This window comes from Podarcis bocagei, assembly GCF_964188305.1.
Source record: "Podarcis bocagei genome assembly, chromosome: 7".
NCBI classification, from domain to species: Eukaryota; Metazoa; Chordata; class Lepidosauria; order Squamata; family Lacertidae; genus Podarcis; species Podarcis bocagei.
In genome coordinates, this window is record NC_138132.1 from 32,201,764 (window position 1) to 32,224,125 (window position 22,362).

Sequence of the window (22,362 nt, forward strand, 5' to 3'; positions counted from 1 at the left end):
ATGCAGTCCTGTGTATACTTGAGTGAGCCCTTTATAAATAAACGGGCCTTACTTCTGAGTAGACTTGCAGAGGATTTGCTTAGGAATTCAATTAAGGTTAAGTAAGGGTCTCCCTTCCTGAGGAGCCAAATCTCCCCTACCTTTCCTGCATCCCCCCCCCCCCGCCATCTTTTATGGATGCCCTTCCAGCTGCACTTTTCTTGTGTCAGCTTACTTAAAATCAAATGTATCAAAAATAAATCTGGAAAAGTTTCAATATCCTCATAACCTATTATAGGCAGCAACTGTTTGCTGCTGTCTAACACCACTTGCCAGTAATTTTGAGTTAAGTCCCACATTCATTTAAGGCCCAGTTCTTTCAGTGCAGTGCCCATTTGCTTCCCCAGTCTAAAGGCACTGTGCCCATCCCATTCTTTAGAAGCAAAGAGCAAGGGGTGTTCTGTTCACTGGGTCACCGTCTTAGCTTGCTTAGCTATGTTGTTCTGCTGTGCCTTCAACCCTTCACCTTGCTGATCTGCACTGTACTTATCTGAGCATGAAAGATGCTGGCAGAAACCATAATCCAAGTTCAAGTTCTTCATCCAACAAGATCCAGGACAGTACAGTGGTACCTTGGTTTTCAAACGTATCCATTGACGAACATTTCAGTTTTTGAACACCGTAAGCCCAGAAGTAAATGCTTCAGTTTTCAAACACACCTCGGCAGTTGAACATACCACACGGCTTCCATTGAGTGCAAGATCCTGAGGCCTAACTGTCAGCTGTTGAGTTTTGGGTTTTCAAATGTTTCAGAACTTGAACCGCCTTCCAGAATGGATTACATTCGAAAACCAAGGTACCACTGTACTTAGCTATATGAACTAATGGCCTGAGTCAGTATAAGACAAGCAGCAACTTGTCTTCCTAAGGTCCTGGAAACAGAATTCTAAAATCAAGTGTGGCTGATATGATTGCTTTGCCACCTTCAGTTCAGTTTAACTTAGCCATAGGTAATAGTGATCAGCAGAAAAGAGTTGACATACACAGATGAGACAGCATCCGAAGTTACAAGGGGAAAACACCAGAGTAAAACCATAATTAAAATATTATGTCTGTCAACCTGTTGCAGGGTGGTCATGCATATAATTGCAAAGCATTAGGAGGAGAAGTAGAAGTAGTCAACAAAAAATGGATACAGAACCAGCCCAATAACAAATATATCTGTTTTGCCGAACCTCTACAAAATTTACCCACTCTCTCCAAATACCTGTACTGTCCAAAGATCTTCAGCTCTTGAGAGGTGTGTCATTTGAATCCTCTCATGGCTCATTGCCCTCATGGTGAATAGAGATGCCACCACACCATCTTCCATGCTCTAGGAGGAATAATAAAAAAAAAACCTTCCTCCTGCTACATAGGCAAAGCTTGCTAAGTGAAAAACACCCCAAACCCTTTGTTAGTTAGTTTGCTGAATTTAAGCAGAGCTGATGGGTTTATGACTCCACTTGGCAGCTGAGCACAGATTCAGGAAGCCAGCCGAAGGAGTTGAGAACATTTGTAATGCTGCTTTTTAAGCATATCAAATACGCATTATCTCATTAAAAGTGCCCTGGCCTATTAGAACTCAAACAGTTGCTTGGAATGCGCTGTGCACAAAGTGTGTGTTTATGTTTTGTTTTTATTTATTTATTAATCCTGGGCTCTTGACAGGCACTTTGATATGTTGTAATAATAAGTTAAAAATAAGCTCATCAAATTAGGGGAAATATTAACAAGTAGTGCTGGAAGCTCTTAATATTTTAAAAGGATTTTTTAATTAAAGTTTCAAGAACAAAGGGGATAATTCTCCAGAAAAGGAACCAGCTGGTTTATACTGTTTTGGTATCGGGTCTGACATAATGGTTTTATTCAGAGAGAGTGCCGTGGGATGATTTCCATGAAGAATTTAACGGAGAAATGATTTTCAGGATGGAAAATCGACTCTTTAATTGGGGCCTTTAAAAAAAATATCCACATTGTCTCTGTCATCAGTATTCCTGCTGTCCTGTTTCTTAAATTGTCTGTCAACAGTCATGTCATCCAGGCCTCAGGAACTTGAACTACAAAACTCATAGCCTTGGGCTGTGACCTATCTTGGTGCGTTACCTGGGACCATGTGTGCTTAGACCTCAAAGCACTCTTTAGATGTGGAAGGGAATGCTGCTGCACAACAACTGCCACCGTCTAAAACATATCGATTCACAAGCACTGGGAAGCCTCTGGATTGGGCAGGCCTATTATGTGGACTGATAACCTGACTTTCTGCTCTTCACTGGTCAGCACAACAGAAGGAGATGGGGCTGTGTGTAGCATCCACCTCTGTGAATATGGCAGGCAGCAAGAGGCCTCTGGTTTGGCCAAGTCAAATATACTATAAACTCTAGAAGCTGCCCCAGCCTGCCTGACAGAGCAATGCCTTATGCCAGCTGAAACCCAGCTGTTCTGGCTCCAGCAACTGACCTTAGGGATCCTAAGATGGAGAGAACACACTCTAGTTCTGGGTTTTGAGAATGATAACCACACAACTTTGGTCTGATCATGATATCACGAGTACCAGAAACTTAGTCTGATTTACCCAGATGAAGATGCTGGAAATGGTTCAATGAATGCAGAGTGTTATCTGGAGAGCTCCCGCTTTTGAAGAAGATTGCCTCAGCCACAAATTAACCACTATTCCTCTCAGCTTCAGTGTCTCCCTTCCTAATTATGGAGAGAATACCACTGGCCTGCCTTAGAAGGCTGTTGGAAGGGTTCCTGAGGTACTTTATGATAAGCAGTTGAGCATTAGACATACATACAGTAAATACTTAAAACTAATTCTGTTATTACTCATTCTGTTCTAAATGGAACTTGGGCTTTTGGAAGGCCAGTAAAGGATCGTGGTTGTCACAGTTGAACTCTGCCTAGACCTTGAACTTGAACTGTCCTCAGAGGAGGAGCAGGACTCTCCAGAAAATCTCCATAATGCCAATGTTCCTGAGGAGCCCTTGTCCTAAGGAAGCCTTGCCTCATATCAGCTGCCTGGATTCCTGGACTACTCTCGCCTCACCCAGAACCACAGGGGTAGAGGAGGCAATAAGCCAGGCAGAAACTTCAGAGCCAAAGTGCCCTGCAAGGCTACTTGGGAGGAGGCTGAAGGTCACTGAAGCACCTGTTAGGATCAGGGCCTGTCAGCAAAAGAACCTTCATTGCTGAACCTCTAGCCTTCCTCACAAGGGGAAATGCATAATGGACTCCACAGAAGTGATTAAGAAACTCACATGTCCATGGCTTTCAGACACTGTTCCTGTCCCCTAAGTGGCTGTAGCAATTATTTGCCAGTTTGGCTTGTTCCTTTTCAAAATGCAGACAGAATTGTGATTTGGGTTATTTCTGCCCCGAGTACCAGCTGTCACACACAGGGATGCAATTTGTACTTACGCAATGTGTTTGCCTCACCGGCTTGACACAGTTGGGCAACAGATGGTCATAAGAAATCTGAGTTGGCGTGAAGGAGAGTGTCTTTCCTCCTGGAGTTTACAGCAGTCATTTCAGGCCCTGCTCATTGAGATGGTGGCTGAATTGTTCAAAAACCAAGGTTCTACCAAGCCATATCATAATTCAGGCTCAAAGTGTGTTAAAGATTGCTTCCTTCGCTGGATACCGTTATAATATTTTAAGGTGCACAGAGAGATTCCTCTTAATGATACCATCCATGTACTAGATTCAAGCAGCAAATGTGGGGAAAGAGATGTTCTCAGTGGATCCCACCTCCTTAGGGATGTCCCTTGCTGGAGCATTTAAGTTTGTGTCCAGCTTTTATGCACACCCAGTGCCTTGCTCCAAACCTAGCCTCAATTCCAGATGACAAATGATGATCTGCAAGCTTTATTCAGGCTTCTGAGTTCTATTTGTGGTTCCCCCTCTTTTTAAGACTGTTTGAAGTATTGGGAATAAGATACTGATGCAAGAATTCTCCTGCACAATGTGGCCTAGTGCTTCACCATAAACCTCAATATACCTACCAACATTACAATTCCAGAGATGCCAAATCCTGAGCACCTTTGGACCAAGTGTCTTAAGTTGTACCTGTTTGGACTGGCCTTTGGGGTTGTGGATTAGCTCAGCCCAAAGCCTTTGGCACAGATTATGCGGGAAATAATCAAGATAACATTGTGACAATATGCCCTTGTGGTAAATATTCCAGGACCAAGCCAGCTGTCTCATATTGTGAAAAGGAGAGCTCTGCTGATTTGACCAAGGATCAGTCTAGAGCAGGGGTAGCCAACATGCTGCTCTCCAGAAATTGTTTTCCTACAACACTCAAGTTTCCTGACCATTGGCCATTGTGTCTGGAGCTAATGGGAACTGTAGACCAGCAAACACTAGAGGGCACCATGTTGGATATCTTTGGTCTAGAGAAGAAAAAAATGGCAGAACCAAAGAAGCAGATGAAAGCTTGTCAAATCATTGTGGGATAAGGTAAGGACAGTGCAGGGAACAGTGCAGGTTTACAGGTACATTTTTAAAATCCCTCTGCTGGGTCTGACTGAAGGCCCATCTAGTCTGGATCCTGTTTCCTGCAGCGACCCAACAGCTATCCCAGGCAAGCAGGGCAAGGAGGCAATAGCTCTCTGCTTGTTCCCCAGTAGTTGATGTTCAGCAGCAGGCTGCCTTGACTCATGGTGAACCTAGATATTGTGTTTAGTAGCCAATAATGCTTGCATACTTCATGAATATGTTTACTCATTTTTTAAAGATGTACAGTAAGCTCGCAACTTACATCCAGGGATCATGCCTAAAGCCAAAATTGTGCATAGTCAAAAACATATTGGGTGCAATGCATGTGGGATTGCTGAAGTCTTTTTTCCTGGATGCCCGGCCCCTTTCCACCCACTTTTAATTTATTTATTTTTTTGAGAATATTTTGCCAAGAGCCTGAAGCTGAATGCACACAAGTTAGATTCACATAATTTGCAAGCTTGCAGCATATGACATCGTAACAGCTTCACCTAAAGTAGGAAGGCAATCTGATGAACTGCTTCAATACCCTAATGAGAAGTGTATAGGGCTAAGCCTATAAGAGACTGATGTATACCTAAGATGGTATTGGGCCTTGCAAATATTTTCCTCTCTTCAGTTTGAAGAGGACACCCAGGGAGTGGATGTATTGGGGGGGGGTTGCTGCTGGCATAGTATTGTGTGACCTGAAGTGTCCAGATATAGGACTGATGAGTTTGACGCAACAGTGCTGTAAATGTTCAAGTGGAGATGACCTGTGCCTTCAACCAGAAGTCTTTTGAAAATAAAATGACAATATTTATCCTTGGGTTTTAAAGCTGCTTGAGACAAATAGGTGTTCACCATGTAAAGCTGGAGAGAGCCCCTTGACGAACGCATCTGCAATGCTGTTCTGTAGTGTGCATTGTAAAGTTAACAGGCTTTTGTTGGCGCCTTCTCAATAAATAGTGCCGCCTTTTGATGGCACTCCAACATCCTAAAGTGACACACTACCACAATGCAAGTCAAATTAATTCTTCACTTCCCTTTATCTTCTTCCCCATGTTTTTCATCCTTGATCCTCCTACTTTATTTGCTCTAATAGCTTTGCGTTAATAGAGTCAGCTTGTACAGGAAGATAACCTGTGGCAAGCCACGGATCCCGTTCTCTTTCTGCACAGTAAATGCTGTCAGCTTTACTGAATGACTTTGTGTGTGTGCGTGTGCGTGTGTGTGTGTGTGTTGCTTATTTAGAGGTGGGACCTGCACCAAAACATTGCAGTGTGAAGCACAGTACTTTTGTTTAGGATTCCAACTACTCCGGTTCATGAAAAACCCTCCATTCAGGTTTTTCATGCCTCTGTCCTCATTTCACTGTTTTTGGGTCTGGTTATTTCCCCTTCAGTATTTCTGTCCTTGTGCAAACCTTGGGATTCCCCCAGCCTGCTGATACCTCTCTTTTATGTGTGGGCGGTGCTGTTTTGGCTACACAAGCAGCAATAATCACAGACTGAACTTGGAACTAGAGGAAACCCCCCTAATATTAATAGTGATTTAATAGTGGTTTAATAGCAAAGGTGAGCAAATGCACCCATTCCGTTCCTATATCATCCTTTACTACCCAGCCCTCCCTTACTGCATTCATTGCCAAACTCCTAATGCTTTGGGGATGAGGCCTTGGATATTGAAGAGATTATAGAGTTTGGGAGGAAGGGAGAGAATAATTTCCCTTGCACCAGCCTTGGATAACCCCACTGACACTTCCCACCCCTTGAGCCCACCCCTTGAGCAGGGCCCCACCTAGTGCCAGCGGCATAGACAAGCAGCAATGACAAGGGTGCCAGTCTCTGTCCCCTGCTCGGATCACCATGGGGCCCAGGGCCACCCACCAAAGAAGCGGACTTCTTAGACAGGAATGGCAATAAAGTGTTTATTGTTTGGGCTGAGAGTTTGCGTGAGCAGCAATGGCACTGCTAGTTCTGGACCAGATGATCTCCATGGTCTCTTCCAGCTCTGCAATTCTGTGATATGTTTTTCAGTTCTGGTTCAGCTCTAACTTGTTTGCAAAACTCCCACCTTCCTTGTAATGGTTCTAGGGGTTGCTCATGCATAAATCGGCACCACCACTGGCTGGGTTACCTGGGTGAACTCTCACTGTCTGGACAGCCATTCACCCTTGGCTGTCTCAATCGCTGGCAGAATCCATCAGTGGGCGTTTCTTGAACTTCTTCCAGCATAAAAGTTATTTGACGCCTTGTCGCCGCCTACTCTCCCTGCGCGGAAGCCTTCTGCGCAAGGAGGGTGTGGGCAGCGGAGGACCAGTGCTCTCCCTGCTGGTCTCCGGCGAAGACTCATGGAGCCACCTCGCCGATTCCCCCATCTGCCCCCCTTCTCCACTAGTGCTTTGCTGATTTCCTTCCCCAGAAGATGGGCTGCTTCTCTCCCTCCCGGGACGCTCTCCGGAATCCCTCTGGACTCCTCCCTCTCCCTCTGGCTCCGATGGCAGTTCCCTGACATTCCTGCTCCCAGTCCCTGGTTCAGCCCTCAAAGACTGAGGAAAATGCTGCAGCTCCTATCTCTGGGGACTGGAGATACCTTGCTGTGAGATACTTACAGAAGAAGAACCCAATTAATATTTTTCAACAAGTGTTATCAACTGATGGCAATGAAGGCAGTATTTTTGGTTGCTAACATAATCTATTTCTGAAATATGGAAAGGGGGGAGACTTGTGGTCTTTTCTTTTTTTTAATATGCATGTTAAGCAACGGAAAGGATTACATTCATGAATCAGTCATTTTTAAGTCATTTTTAGCCATGGGCTATTACGAATAATTGCCAGTTATATATGCCACTTGGCACATGCACACACTCTATGGCATAAGCAACAATAAACTAAATAGAACCAAATATTAGACAGTGACTAGTCAAAAATTTAAATAGATTATGTTTTAAAAATGAAAATGTCCAACATGTCAACAAGAGATAATTCAAATTACCAAATTCTTCTGAAATGCTGTGGAATACAAGATTACTGTATATAGAATTCAACTTGCAGATAGCTAAATCAATCATTTGTCTATTCTTCTGTTTTCATTAAAGCTGCTGCTGCCTTGGTATTTTTGTGTTTTGCCACCTTGATGGAACACTTGTGAACTGTTTCCTTCAAGCTATGTTCAAGCACACTCCAGATTTCATTGCACTCCTATTTGTTGTTAGTTTTGTGAGCTTGTGGCTGAGAAGGGGTTTCAACCAAGGACAGTAGGCTTACATTATAGACAGTAAAATGAGCATTGCATCCAACTCCACAACCGGCGTGATGAAAAACAAGGACAAAGCAAGCCATTTCATGGAGAAAGCTGCCTTGGGTGCTGTTTATGTTGAATGTCAGAATATAAGCTATTGCAAAAAGAACAATAGTGGTGCACTTTTTTCCAAAGCAGAATTGGTTTTTTTTGCCCCAGTGGAGGGTGGTGTCCCACTAACGCACTAATGCTCAAAGCCCCATTCCCGAGTGGAGGGTCCTAATGCCCAGTGGCAAAGCACATTCTTTTCTTGCAGATGATCTACAGTTCAGTCTCCAGTGTATTCCATTAGAAGAATCAGGTTCTAGTTGGTGATATGAAAGGACTTCTTGCTTTAAACTCTGAAGAGCTGCTGCCTGTCAATACTGGTCTCGGTGGACAAATAGTCTGACCTGCTATAAGACAGCTTTCTATGTTCCTGATTCCACCCACCTTCCAGATTTGCCTGGTCTCTTCTATCTGTTCTGTTGCTCCCTTCCAAGCTGCATTCCCTCCCCCTTGCTATCACCTCCAAGGATTTTTACATTAAAAACAAACCAATATACAGTGGTACCTCGCAAGACGAATGCCTCGCAAGACGAAAAACGCGCAAGACGAAAGAGTTTTCCGTTTTTTGAGTCATTCCGCAAGACGAATTTCCATATGGTCTTGCTTCGCAAGATGAAACGCCTTGCGAGTTCTTGCGAGTTTGTTTCCTTTTTCTTAAAGCCGCTAAGCCGTTAATAGCCGCTAAGCCGCTAATAGCCGCTAAGCCGCTAATAGCCGTGCTTCGCAAGACGAAAAAGCCGCAAGACGAAGAGACTCGCGGGACGGATTAATTTTGTCTTGCAAGGCAGCACTGTATCAGGGTGAAAGGTCACTCACATTTCTGTCATGTATCGTTTGAGCCTGAACTGCCTTGTGCTAAATGACTGTGTGTCGGAAAGAACATAATATTTCAGCTTTGGCAAACTGTCATCACTTTGCTGTGCCCTCCCATGGGGATGAGCAATATACTTTCTTGATGGCATTTACAACAAAGCCCCCAACCTTGTAGAAGCCAGAAACACAAATAAGCAGACTAAGGACTCACCCAGCCCTTGCCCTGAAGCTTTCCCCCAAGGAAACCCTATCTTTACTGCTGAATTGGAGCAGATGTCAACTGAGTTTGGCGTTTGCTCCGATTTATCACTAAAGAACGGGTTTTCCAGGGGAAAGTGGAGAGGCAAGGGAAAACTAATCAGACCTGTGCTTTCTAGGCAAGGGACAAGCACAAGTTTGTATGAGCCCTAAAGTTGGATCCTGGAATATGTGTGAAGAAATATTCAATTTGCTTCTAAGCATGCACAGACTGCCTTCCCCACACTATGAAGCACCTCCAACTGCATTGTTTTAGAGCAGGTCTTCCGAGACCTTACAAAACTAGAGCCTGGAGTTTGTCCTTAAGTTGTGGGTGCCTAGGGATGGTGGTGGGGCAGTTCAGTTTGACCCATTTCCACATCCATTTGCATATATCATCATCATCATCCTCTTCCTCCATGCAAAAATTGGTCTAGGTAACCACCCACTAAGAGTGCCTCAGTATTATATGTACTTCTGTGCAAACCATTTTGGTTGGAGAACTACATCACAAAATCTGTAAGGAAGTGAGAATGACATAGGTTTGCCTGAAAATGCAAACTGAATACATCTTCTAATTCAACTTCATATTTTGCCTTCAGCTGATGATGCCTGTGGTGGAACACTTCGGGGGCAGAGTGGGATTATTTCGACCCCCCATTATCCTTCGGAGTACAGCAACAATGCAGACTGCACATGGACCATTCTAGCAGAGCCTGGGGACACCATCGCTTTGGTATTCCTGGATTTCCAACTAGAAGACGAATACGACTTTTTAGAGGTTACTGGAACTGAAGGGTCCTCCCTATGGTAAGATGATGGCTATGCTTTCTTATATCTGTGGGTTATCTGCCAGTATATCTCTCAACTATGGTGAATCTGTGGGGAAAGAAAACTCCAAGCCTCTACGTGTGTGTCCTTGCAGACTTAAATCAGACAGATCTCTCAAGGATTCCAAAATTAGTCTATTTTTAATGCAGTCTTTCATTCTCGTTGGTTGTTTTCTTTTAACACTGCTTTATGACCTGTATTATGTTTTATATTCTATTTCTGCACACCACTCGTGTACACTTTGATGTAGAACAGCAGATGAGTTCTGGAATAAAATAAATAAATAAAAGTAGAGGTATTTAAAAAGGGCACTGCGAGTCTTAAAAGCTGCAATATATCATAGGGGTTGAGGCTTTGATAGTCTGGGACTATCTTTGATAGTCTGGGTCCAGATTTTTTTAAGGATTTGTGGGATGTATCTCACATTAGTTACACTCAGAGTAGACGCACTGAAATTAATGAACATGACTAATTTAGATTTATTTCAGTGGGTCTTCTTTTAGCATAGCTGATGTTGGATACAACCCTTTGCTGTTAGTGTTTGTGGAGTGCAGTTAAGTTCTGATTTTCCATACCGCTCACATTGGCATACAAATTTAATTGTATCTGTGCATTTATGATTTTAACTCTGAAATGAAATGCAGGGTGTCATCTATGATGCACTAAAGTTTTGCACTTAAAGGGAAGATTTCATGGTCAGGATTTGCAGCTTGTTATAGTCACTATTAAGAGCTTTTTAAAGCATGCAGTAATGAGAAATATCTAGATATTTTTGATAGCTTGGTTAAGCTTTGCAGCAATGGGCTTCTGTCTTTGATACAAGTCCTTGCTGATGATTTCCATAGCAGAGAGCTAGTTAAGCAGAATTTAAAGTGTAGGGTGTAACGGTCCGTAACCTTGCTTTTTAGAATGGTGTTATTATTTTAAAATGGGTTGCTGCCTCTGTTATGGGAACTGTGGTGATCTTGCTAAAATTAGGTTTTCTCTGAACTGTGGCTTGGGATGAACCTCAGGGTCCTGTAGACCAGTCAAGCTCCCTTCCCTCTGGAATGCTACCATTGCCTCTGTCCATTTGTCTCTGTAAGCATTGGTGGTGCTAGTTAAGTAATTAGGGTACACAATCCCTTGTTGACTGAGTGAAACTCTGAACTTCTGCCACGGCACCTCATCCCCACCCCCAGAAATTGTGAAGGGGAAGAAGATATTTGTGCTGCTGGAAATGTCCCACTGTTTTAGATTAAGATGTACCAGCAGTAACAGGAACTATAAGGTGATCTCAGTGTTGGTACGATGCTGTAACAGAGGTACATCTTTCAGGTTTCCCATAGTCATCTGGTTAGCCGCTATGAGCACAGGATGGTGGACTAGATGGGTCATTGGCCTGATCCAGCAAGGCACTTCTTATGTTCTAATGTTGTTATGTTCAAATAAAATGGGGGTTCTTGCAAAGGCAATACAAATGTGTTTTGGGGAAGAACTCAAAGCAGATTTTTGTTTTCTAACTGCTCTGGAGGATTCAAGGGTGGGGAAATAGAGTGAGACATGGAAACTTTAATTGCAATCAAATAATATTTAATCAAATGGGAAGATGAAAGGAAGATACATGAAGCAATTGGAAGCAGCCATGTGTCTTTTGTAGGATATTGCTTTTGCCTTAATTTCTAATGTGTAAGTGTACCCTGGGCCCGTGTGACATTGACAAAGTATTTTTTATCAAGGCCCCCACTTGGGCTGCAGCGGCTGCTGACTCCAGGGCTTTACATGCAGGATGGGAATGCAGTCTCTTCAAAGACAAGGTCTTCCTTTTGGGCTCTGATGGCAGGATTAGCATTTTGTCACCTATCTCTCCCGCTCTCCCCTCCTGCTGTGTTACAAGACACTGTGACTGAGAGATACCCAGAATAAAAGATGCAGAGAATCATTCATGAAGGAGTCTTAAAATAACACAGGCTCCATCTGCTTAGAGCAAAATAAATCAATCTTCTCTTGTAATCACAGTTGTGTTTCTTTTTTATTTCCTGTGGTAAATAATTCTCAGTGGTGAAAAAGAGAGCAACCTTTGCACTTGGGGCTGGACCTGTTCTTTCTTTCTGGAAGGGAGGAGGACACAGAGGGCATGTCTTGAGGTCCAAGACAGGGTACTTGTGAAGCATCTGAAGAAGAGAAACCAACGGGTGGAGTTTGGTGGCTGCCCAGATAAAATGCCACCATGGCAGTGGAAATGACCACCACCACAATAAGCAGCCACTATGTTGGGCTGAAACAACTCTACAGGTGGCTAAATTGGAGAAGGAATATGTTTTGTAAATTGGGGTGGGTGCAATGGAGGTCTTATCAGTGCCAGCAGCATTTGTCTTGGATGTCCAGTAACACCCCCCCCAAAAAATAATAATACTTGGAATGATGTTGAATCATGGCAGCCATCCACTGTCTGCCACTGACAGAAGAACTTGCCTCCACCACAGATAGGCTTTGTGCGCCTCTCACACATTTCTTTTTTTTTTTTAATAAATTTTTATTGGTTTTACAGCATTTTTTTAAAAAGAACAAACAAACACAAAACAAAACAAACATACAAAATGCTTTCAAAGATATTTTCATAAACCTCTTTTCTTGGACTTCCCCATACCCCCCCTCTCTGCATCCCAGTGTCCATATTTGAACTAGCAACTCCCAGTTGTTACTTTCTAATCTCTGTCATCTTAGTCCTCCTTTATTATCTAACCTTGTATCCCTGTACCCTGTTACTTCTAGCAACCACAACATTTTAACATTCGTTGAGTTTGTAGTAGTCCTTAAGATAGCTCTTAAATTTTTTCCATTCTTCTTCCACCATCTCTTTACGTTGGTCACGGATTCTGCCTGTCATCTCTGCCAGTGTCATATAGTCCATCACTTTCATCTGCCATTCTTCCAGAGTAGGTAAATCTTGTGTCTTCCAATACTTTGCGATGAGTATTCTTGCTGCTGTTGTGGCATACATAAAGAAATTTCTATCTTTCTTTGTCACCAATTGGCCGACAATGCCCAAGAGAAAGGCCTCTGGTTTTTTGGAAAATGTACATTTAAGTACCTTTTTCATTTCATTATAGATCATTTCCCAGAAGGCCTTTATCTTCGGGCATGTCCACCAAAGGTGGTAAAAAGTACCTTCAGTCTCTTTACATTTCCAACATTTATTATCGGGCAAATGATAGATTTTTGCCAGCTTGACTGGGGTCATGTACCACCTGTATACCATTTTCATAATGTTTTCCTTTAAGGCATTACATGCCGTAAATTTGATACCGGTGTTCCATAACCATTCCCAGTCAACTGACATAATGTTGTGTCCAACATCCTGCGCCCACTTAATCATAGCAGATTTAACTGTTTCATCCTGTGTGTTCCATTTCAACAGCAAGTTATACATTCTAGATAAATTCTTAGTATTGGGTTCTAGCAATTCGGTCTCTAGTTTTGATTTCTCCACTTGGAAACCGATTTTCCTATCCTGTTTAAAAATTTCCATTATTTGGCGATATTGAAACCAATTTTCTACTTTGTGCTTCAATTTCTCCTGACTTTGTAGTTTAACCTTGTCTCCATCCTGTTCTAAAATTTCCCAATACTTCGGCCATCCGACCTCCATATTGAGTTTCTTCACTGCTTTAGCCTCCACTGGTGACACCCATCTAGGGGTTTTATTTTCCAATAAGTCTTTGTATCTTATCCAGACATTAAATAATGCTTTTCTAACAATGTGATTTTTAAAGGTACTGTTAACCTTGTCATACCAAAGATATGCATGCCAACCAAAAGCATTATTGAAGCCTTCCAGATCCAAGATATCTGTATTCTCGAGGAGCATCCATTCTTTCAGCCAGCAAAACGCTGCTGCCTCATAGTACAATTTTAGGTCCGGCAGGGCGAAACCCCCTCTTTCTTTAGCGTCAGTCAGTATTTTGAATTTAATTCGGGGCTTTTTGCCCTGCCAGACAAATTTCGAAATGTCTTTGTGCCACCTCTTAAAACATTCCATCTTATCAAGAATCTGCAAGGTCTGAAACAAAAATAACATTCTAGGCAATACATTCATTTTAATTACTGCAATTCGACCTAACATTGACAGTTTCAGATTTGACCATATTTCTAGATCTTTTTTAATCTCTGACCAACATTTTTCATAATTGTCCTTATACAAATTAACATTCTTAGGTGTTAAATAAACCCCTAGGTATTTGACTTTCTTAGCCACTGTCAAACCTGTTTCCTCCTGAAACTTCTCCTTTTCCATATCTGTTAGGTTTTTCCCTAAGACTTTAGTTTTTTGCTTATTCAACTTAAATCCAGCCACCTGGCCAAATTGTTGAATTATTTCTAAAACCCTTTTCGTACTAGTGTTTGGCTCTTGCAAAGTCAATACTAGGTCATCTGCATACGCTCTTAACTTGTAGTGTTTAGCTCCGACCTGCACACCTTTGACCTGCTGGTCATTTCTTATCATATTCAGCAACACCTCCAGAACCGAAATGAAAAGTAATGGGGAAATTGGGCACCCCTGCCGAGTTCCTTTTTCTATCTTAAGTTCCTCAGTCACAACATTATTTACAATCAGCTTAGCTTTTTGTTCGGAATATATTGCAGCCATACCATTCTCAAAACCCTGGCCTACCCCCATCCCATGAAGATTCTTCCTCATAAAACTCCAAGAGATATTATCAAAGGCTTTCTCCGCGTCCACAAAGATCAATACTGCTTTAGTGTTTATATTCACCTCCAGCTTTTCCAAAATGTCTATTACATTCCTTACATTGTCCGCTAGGTGTCTTTTAGGGAGAAAGCCTGCTTGGTCTTTATGAATCTTCTCCATCAAAACTCTTTTAAATCTTTTTGCCAAAATGTCTGCAAAAATTTTGTAATCCACATTAAGGAGTGATATCGGGCGGTAGTTCTTGAGTTGGGTCTTTTCAGTCTCTGACTTTGGTATGAGTGAGATATATGCCTCTTTCCACGATTCAGGTGCCCTTTTTCCTTCAAGGATCTCATTACAAACTTCTCTTAATGGTTGAATCAACCATTCCTTCAACGATTTGTAGTATCTAGAAGTCAGTCCATCTGGTCCCGGAGATTTGCCCAATTGCGTATTCTGAATGGCAGCCTCTACCTCTTGTTCTGAGATTCTCTGGTTCAAGTCCATCTTACTTTGCTGAGAGATATTTTGTAATCCATATCTTCCAAGGAATTTGTCTATATCTTCTTCATTTTGCGGGCCTTGGGTGTAAAGTTTTTTGAAGTAACTTAGAAAGCAATTTCTAATTTCATTAGGTTTAGATATACTCTTTCCATCAACCTCTAGGCTTGTAACTGTATTTAGTTTCTGCCTTTTCTTCAATTGCCATGCCAAAAGTTTACCGCATTTATTTGCTGATTCAAAAGTCTTTTGTTTCATTTGCTTTATCTTCCATTCAATCTCTTGGTTCATCAATTCCATATATTGAGTTTGATATAACTTAATCTCTCTTAAAATGTCCTGAGACTTTGGTTTTGTTCTTAATTTCCTCTCTCCTTCCTTTATCATTTCCAAGATCTTCTCTTTTTTCTCATTTTGTTTTTTCCTCTTTATTGAATTTTGTTGAATCAAAAATCCTCTCATAACAGCTTTACTTGCGTCCCAGATCACTCTTTTCTCCACGTCAGTCCTCAAATTTATTTCAAAATAGTCTTTTAAGGTCTTTTGGGCCTTCGTGAGAATCTCCTTATCTCGAAAGAGGGTGTCATTCATTCTCCATCTAAATTGACCGGTTATTGTGAGTTTCATCTCCATCTTCACGGCGTTATGGTCGGAGCAAGTTTTTGGGCAGATTTCCACTTTCTTAATCTTTGGAGCCAATCCACTGGTAACCCAGATTTGGTCAATTCTGGTCCAGGTCATCATTGCTTGGGAGAAGAAGGTTCCCTCTCTCTCCAGAGGGTTCCTTGTTCTCCAAATGTCTATCAAGTCCATGTTTTCTGTCATTTCGAAAAAAGTCTTGGGGAGTCTCCCTTCTTTAGTGACTGTTAGTCTTTGTGCCTTGTCCATATTAGTGGAGACCACGCCATTCATGGACGCCTCTCACACATTTCTTGAAATTTTGCAGGTTTGGACAGCCGAGAGGTTTCACTTACTTCTAATATTTCAAGTTCCAAAGTCTTGTTGAGCATACTGCTGCATTGATAAAAAGAGAGTATAAGTTCTGGCCCTTTGGTAGCTGTGGAATGAGCATCAAGAACTGGGAGCCAGACACAGTAGAGTAGACACTTGTGTTGCCCAGGAAAAATCCCAGCCTGATCCAAAAGCCAGATCAGAGAGCCAGTGGTCAGCTTGGGTCAATCATTCCAGAGCCTACGAGCACTTTACCATCCAGAGCATGCTCCAACCTACAGCCTCAGTGGCTCACCAGATAGGTTTGCAGAACACAGGCCTGCAAGTCCCCTGTTCTAGCCATGAAAAATGCTGACACAGACTTGAAATTTCCAGTAACTGCAAACATTCTTTTTCTCAAACATAATGCTGTAAGTGATTTGTGGTAGTTAGATGGTGAAAAGGAGGTGGAGGAGGAGAGGAACTCTCTTCTAATTGACTAGATCATCCTTTCCTTGCCTTGTCACTCATAACCAATCCTTAGTCATCGTAGGTGACCAGGCAATTTACAAGATGTTGGGGGGGGGGAGGCCATTATTTCTACCCTCCAAATCCTCTCAGGAAGGGGAAAGGTTGTCAACTGCTGACATAATTAGAGATATTGCTGGGTATTAAATTAAAAGGTAATGTGTTTACCACAGTTGTGTCACCATCAGAAGTAAAGACGTATTCATGTAGCTAATTTTATACTTGCCTGACAAGCTGTTTGGGGGGAATTATAGTCTGAGTTGTTGCAAAGCTATTAATCTGGGATAGCTGCCATTTAACTCGTACCCAATTGTTTAATGTTCCTGGAGCTTGCATGAAAATTAGATGTTGCTCTTTTTAATGCAGAAATGGCATTTATTAGTGTACGTTAATACTTTAGGGGGCAGTCACTTTCATCTGGTGCTGGCAAACTTCACAAGCTATGAAGCTTCTGAGGCTATTCAGGCCTTTGGCTTGTCTTGGTGTAGTGCTGGCAGCAAGTGCCTATTGCAGGTAGGAGGGACGTGAGCTTCTCCCAACAGCCTTTCTGTCCTGTTTCTCTTCCCTAAGGACAGAGAAGAGCCCAAGTTTGCAGCTGGTCCTGAATATGGGGTGGTATTATGCTACCATCAGGGGAAGGGCTGTAGCTCTGTGGTAGAGCATCTACTTTGTATGTGAAGGTCTCTGGTTTGATCCCTGGTATCTCCAGGTAGGGCTGGAAAAGACTGCCACCTAAAACCTTAGAGAGCTGCTTCTAGCCATTGCAGCCAGTATTGAACTAGGTGGACCCCATTGGTCTGACACACTATAACGCAGCTTGCTATGTTCCTAGGCAGAGATTTCTCCTGGGTATTTTGGATCTGCAAAATCTTGGTTAACAGTCATGTAACCAGTTCTGATCTCTGTAAGAGCTTTCAGATTATATCCAGTGAATTGAAATAGGGATGGAGAACCTGTGGCCATCCAGATTTCATTGGGTATAATTGGCCATTGGTATGCTGTTTGTGGCTGATGGCTGTTGAACAGCATGAATGAATCAGGGAGAAGGCTAGCAAACAATTTTTCTGTTATGCTTATGCAGGACTTCTTCCTGGTGCATTATGCTATCTTAGTGGGTACTGTGTGGATCCCCCCCCCCCTCAGGGACTAGCTGCCTTGGGCTGCCTTTGGCAAACCTCATTATTTGTAAGAGTCCCTTTTCAGAAAAGGGCCAGGTCTCTGTTGTCTAAAGTAAGCCAGAGGGCTGCTCTTTCCAGTCTACTAGCCTGGAGAACTCCCCATGATTTCAGCATAATTTAATTTCATATTCACAAGAAACTAACTTCTCAAGTTCTAGGCACAGACTTGGAAAAGGCTTTTCAAATTTTACTTTTGAAAGCTGCCAAAGAATACCCAGAGGTTGGTAATTAAATTCAAATGATTCATTTCCCCCCTTCTTTTTGTAAGTAATTTTTGCCAGTGGGGGTGGGGGTGGAGTGGGCTGAGAGAGAGAAGAAATCTGGTGTTTTGTTTAAAATATGTTTATGATTCTGTTTCACAATACTGCTAGAAATCATTTCCCCTTTTGCCTTTTAATTTCCTTTATTAAAACAAAATAAGAGCCATGATTTTAATTATTAGCAACATGCCAGATAGACTCAAGGCCAAATTATGCATTCTGACTCAAATATTTAATAAGAATTATAAACAGCTATAATTAGGTCAAAAAACTCATAGAAAACACACAGAAAAATTTGAGCCATCCATGTAGCAAACTTGTGTTGGATGTGGTGCCATGCTTCAGGATGGAAGAGACACAACCATAACTGGAGGCAGCATAAAATCAAAGAATTGTAGGGTTGGAGGAATCACAACTGAAAAAATCCCTGACTGATAGCCACCCAACCTCTATTTAAAAACCTCTAAAAAATGAGTCCTTCACCCTCTGAGGTTGTCCGTCTCACCTTGGAACAGCTGTTCCCATCAGAAAGTTCTTTCTAAAATTTTGTCGGAATATCCTTTCTTGTCATTTTAATTCATTGGTTTGGGTCCTACACTCTGGAGCAGCAGAAAACAAACTTGCTCCATCTTCTATGTGACAGCCCTTCAGATATTTGAAAATGGATAGCATATCACCTCTCAGTCTTCTCTTCTCCAGTCTAAATGTACCCAACTCTCTCAACGATTCCTCATAAGTCTTGGTTTCTAGACTCTTGAACATCCTGGTCACCCTCCTCTGTACATGTTCCCGCTTGCCAGTATTATCCTTAAAATGTGGTGCCCAGAACGGGACACAGTACTTCAGGTGTGGTCTGACCAAGGCAGAATAGAGCAGCACTATTACTTCCCTTGATCAGGATACTATACTTCTGTTGATGCAGCCTAGAGTGGCATTAGGCTTTTTTCTTCTGCTGCTTCACACAGTTGACTCATGCTAAACTTGTGGTCTCTTAAAAACCCCATATTCTTTCTGCATGCATTGTTGTCAAGTCATATTTTTCCTGCACAAGTTAAGAACCTTACATTTGTTCCTAATGGAATTTGTTTTGTTAGTTTTGGCCCAGTTCTCCAATCTTGAATCCTAATTCTGCCTTCTGCAGCATTAGCTACCTCTCCCTGGTTGGTGTCATCCTGCATCCAAGTCATTTATAAAGATGTTGAACAACACTGAGTCCTGGAAAAAACCCTGCGGCATCCCACTTGTCACTCTTTTCCAGAAAGAGGAGGAAGCATCTGTACGCAAAACAGCTCGACAGAAGTTTTTAAGCCTGGAGACAACAAGAAAGAATTGGCAGCGTGCTAGTAGCTCATTCTTGAGCTAAGACAATTTGACAGTGCCAGGTGGGATGTGTTTTGTCTCTGCCCCTCCACATCTTTCCAAAGGCATGAGCTGCTTTAATAGTCTCCTTATGTGACAGTCCAGTGGTGATCAAGCAAGGCCCTCCAGCTGCCAATTTCCTTCTGGTAGAAAAAAACAATGTGCCTGGGCTGCGTGGCCAAAGTTCCAAGTCTGATATCCCAGCTACCTTAAATCTCTCAGAATTCACATCCAGAATAACCCCCTCCCTCAAAAAGAAGGGCTTGCCTTATGAGACCCCATCACACACAAAAAAGTCTTGCCTTGACTCACTTTTGTGTCAGGATTCACAACTGACAGAGCAGGGCATCACATCAATACATTCCTTCTAGATTTGGGAACCAAGGTTTGGAAGAAAAAATGGGCACTTGCAGGCAAGTCTTACAGCTTCTACATTTCCCATTTATATAGAGAAATTAGTGTTGTTGTTTTCAAGGCTACTACTGGCAGATTAGTAGTGACTAAATCATGTACCCTGCTAAGTCATTAGTCAGCTATTTCTTCCCTCTTGTTTCTATATTAAAAAAAACCTGTTTCTGGCTTAAGACTAGAAAGGTACATTTTTTAGGGGCTAGAAATTGACCAGTTTAAAATTTGACTGTTCCTAACACAAAACTGGGGTGCCATTTTGGAGGAGTAATTGCTGCCCCCTCTGTTTATGTCTGTATACAATTATGTCTCAGGATAACCTATACATGCCAGAGGTCTGGTTCTACATACCAAGTGCTAAGAGACTGAGCTAAGAACCAGGTACCCTCTTGTCTGAATGTCACTTCAGCCATGAACTCAGTAGACACGTCTCTCTCTCTCTCTGCTTCATTCTTTTCCATCCCAGTTGTTGCTAAGTTTAGGTTTATTAAATTTATGTATCACTTCCCACTAAAAAGTCCTTAAGTGATATATAAGCAAGTAAATAAATGTATGTATGTCAAAGGCAGAAATCCATTTCTCCCCTATATGCATAAAAATATCAGACTGTCACCATGCTGCAGTTAGTGTGGCTGCCAGTAGGTGACCTCACACCTGCAGTGAGGTTTAATGAAGGGGGAGGCACTTCACGTAGCAGTTTAGCAAGCTGCTGTACAAAACACCTCTCCAATTCAATTAAAATGGGGTAGGGATGAGCTGGGAGGGCAGGGGACAGGTGGTGAGCTTGTGGGTATAGGCAAGGGGGTGGATGAAGTGGAAAGTGAGAAGGTTTGCTTAGGTGTGGAGGAAGAGTGGTTGGCAAGGTAGGGTTTGCAAATGGAGAAAGTAGAGCAGCAATCCTTTAATAAAAAGGATGATAGTTTGACCTGCATTAGATTTAATCCCAAGAGTGAGCTTTTGAGCCTTGTTGCAAATTTTGTTCCTCGGCTCTACTCCAGAGTGAGTTTCTCTATACATCAGGACAGCTTTGTTGTTCTTCTGCAGATGAAATGAGAATGCCATAGATGTGTCATGCAGCCATTGCTTCAGTTGTGAGAAAGCAGGATTTTGCTAAACTTCTTTCTGAGCTTGACATGTGCTAGGGCATTTGTTTGCTTCCTGCATTTGACCTCCTGGCTTTTGGCTCTTACCTGCCTCAGGCTCACATGGATATCATGTTACCAGGTGGGTGTGAAACAGGCAGTCCAGGAGTGGTTCACCACATGCGGATCACCTAACAATGAAACAACACTTCTCACAGCTCATGAAACAACACTTTTTACAGCCCCTTTAATGGCAATTGCACTGTTTCTGGTGAGATCTTGGGCCCTCCTGTTTTCCTGAAAAGTGTGAAATGAAGCTGTAATGGAGATGGAATAAAAGTAGGAGAGAAGCAGTGAGGGGGAATGAAAAGCCTTCTAGCCAATTAGAAATGACAGTTCTGGGTTTTCTCGCCTGGTAGGGAAATGTTGGCAACATATTCTAGTTCAGTGGGCCTTCCCTAATTGTGTTTTCTCTTGTAGGGAACGGGTGAACAGGCTTTATAGAAGAATAGAAAACAAAAATACCATATATATTTTCTGCCATATTGACCCTCTCATTTTCTAAAGCTATTGTTTCTACCTCTCAGCCATCACCAGGACACAGAGATATAAACAGGCATCAACATTCACTTCTCCTAGGTTTCTTGTTGGTTTAGACCAAATTATTGTCAAGCTGGGCATGGGGTGAGACACAGGTGAAGCGGGAAAGGTAGAAGGAGGCTTCACAATAGTAAGGAGAGCAAGTCTTCAATTTGTTTTAACTGTTGCACTGCACTGCTCAGCACAGAAGGATGCTCAGGTCAAATGTATTCTGGTCTGCAGAATTTCCATGTGTTCCCCCATTAGTTGGTTCCTTTTTGCATCTGCAAGAAGTTTGCCATAAAACAAGAACCTGCTTGAAAATTCATATTAAAACAGATTTTTTTAAAAAAATCCTCTCCAATTTATGCATTTAAAAACGTATTTTGATATACTTGTGAGTTGAGAAATTCCTTGAACATCCTTAAAGGTGAACGTAAAGGAACCCCCTGACCATTAGGTCCAGTGGCAGATGACTCTGGGGTTGTGGCGCTTATCTCGCTTTACTGGCCAAGGGAGCCGGCGTACAGCTTCTAGGTCATGTGGCCAGCATGACTAAGCCGCTTTTGGCAAACCAGAGCAGTGAATGCAAACGCCGTGCATCCTTACTTAGGTACATCCTTACTTAGGCTAAATGTCTCTTACTAGGATTTAAGAGATATAGCCTATAATGCCCCATATGAGTTTCTCTGGCCAGCATTCTTCTTATTCTGAATTCTGGTATAATTAGGAGAATTTCTAGAATTAATTCCAGCATTGAAGTATGTGCAGTTTGCTGCAGTTTTGGCTTCCTCAATTCATTTGCATCTCTTCCCTAAATACAGTTTTCTGTATTTAGAAAATTTGGTAGTTGGGCCACGGTAGGCCATCACTGAGGCATATAGATTGAAATGGATTATAGAACAATGCTATTGTCCCTGGGGGCTCTCCCTGGTCCTGTAGTACCTAAACTGGCCAGTTGCTGTAACCAACTCTCTGGCATCTGAGACCTGCTCCTTGTTGCTTCATCCTAATGCTGATTTCTCAATAGATTATCTCTCCTCACCTTATCCATCAAATAAAATGTGTAGTCCAATACATGATTTAGACTTTAACACTTGGGGCCAAGTGTGCTCCGGTATCAAAAGTTTAATCTA

At 42.3% G+C, this 22,362-nt stretch overlaps 1 protein-coding gene across 4 annotated transcripts in view; it reads left to right on the forward strand.

Moving 5' to 3' along the window:
* Nucleotides 1–22,362, forward strand: part of CSMD2 (CUB and Sushi multiple domains 2) — a 492,033-nt gene that overhangs the window by 150,162 nt on the left and 319,509 nt on the right. For all 4 annotated transcript variants that reach the window (XM_081199993.1, XM_081199989.1, XM_081199994.1 and 1 more), the window contains exon 5: nucleotides 9,501–9,708. In XM_081199993.1, the coding sequence (XP_081056119.1) occupies nucleotides 9,501–9,708 (208 nt within the window). The remainder of the gene's footprint in view (nucleotides 1–9,500; nucleotides 9,709–22,362) is intronic.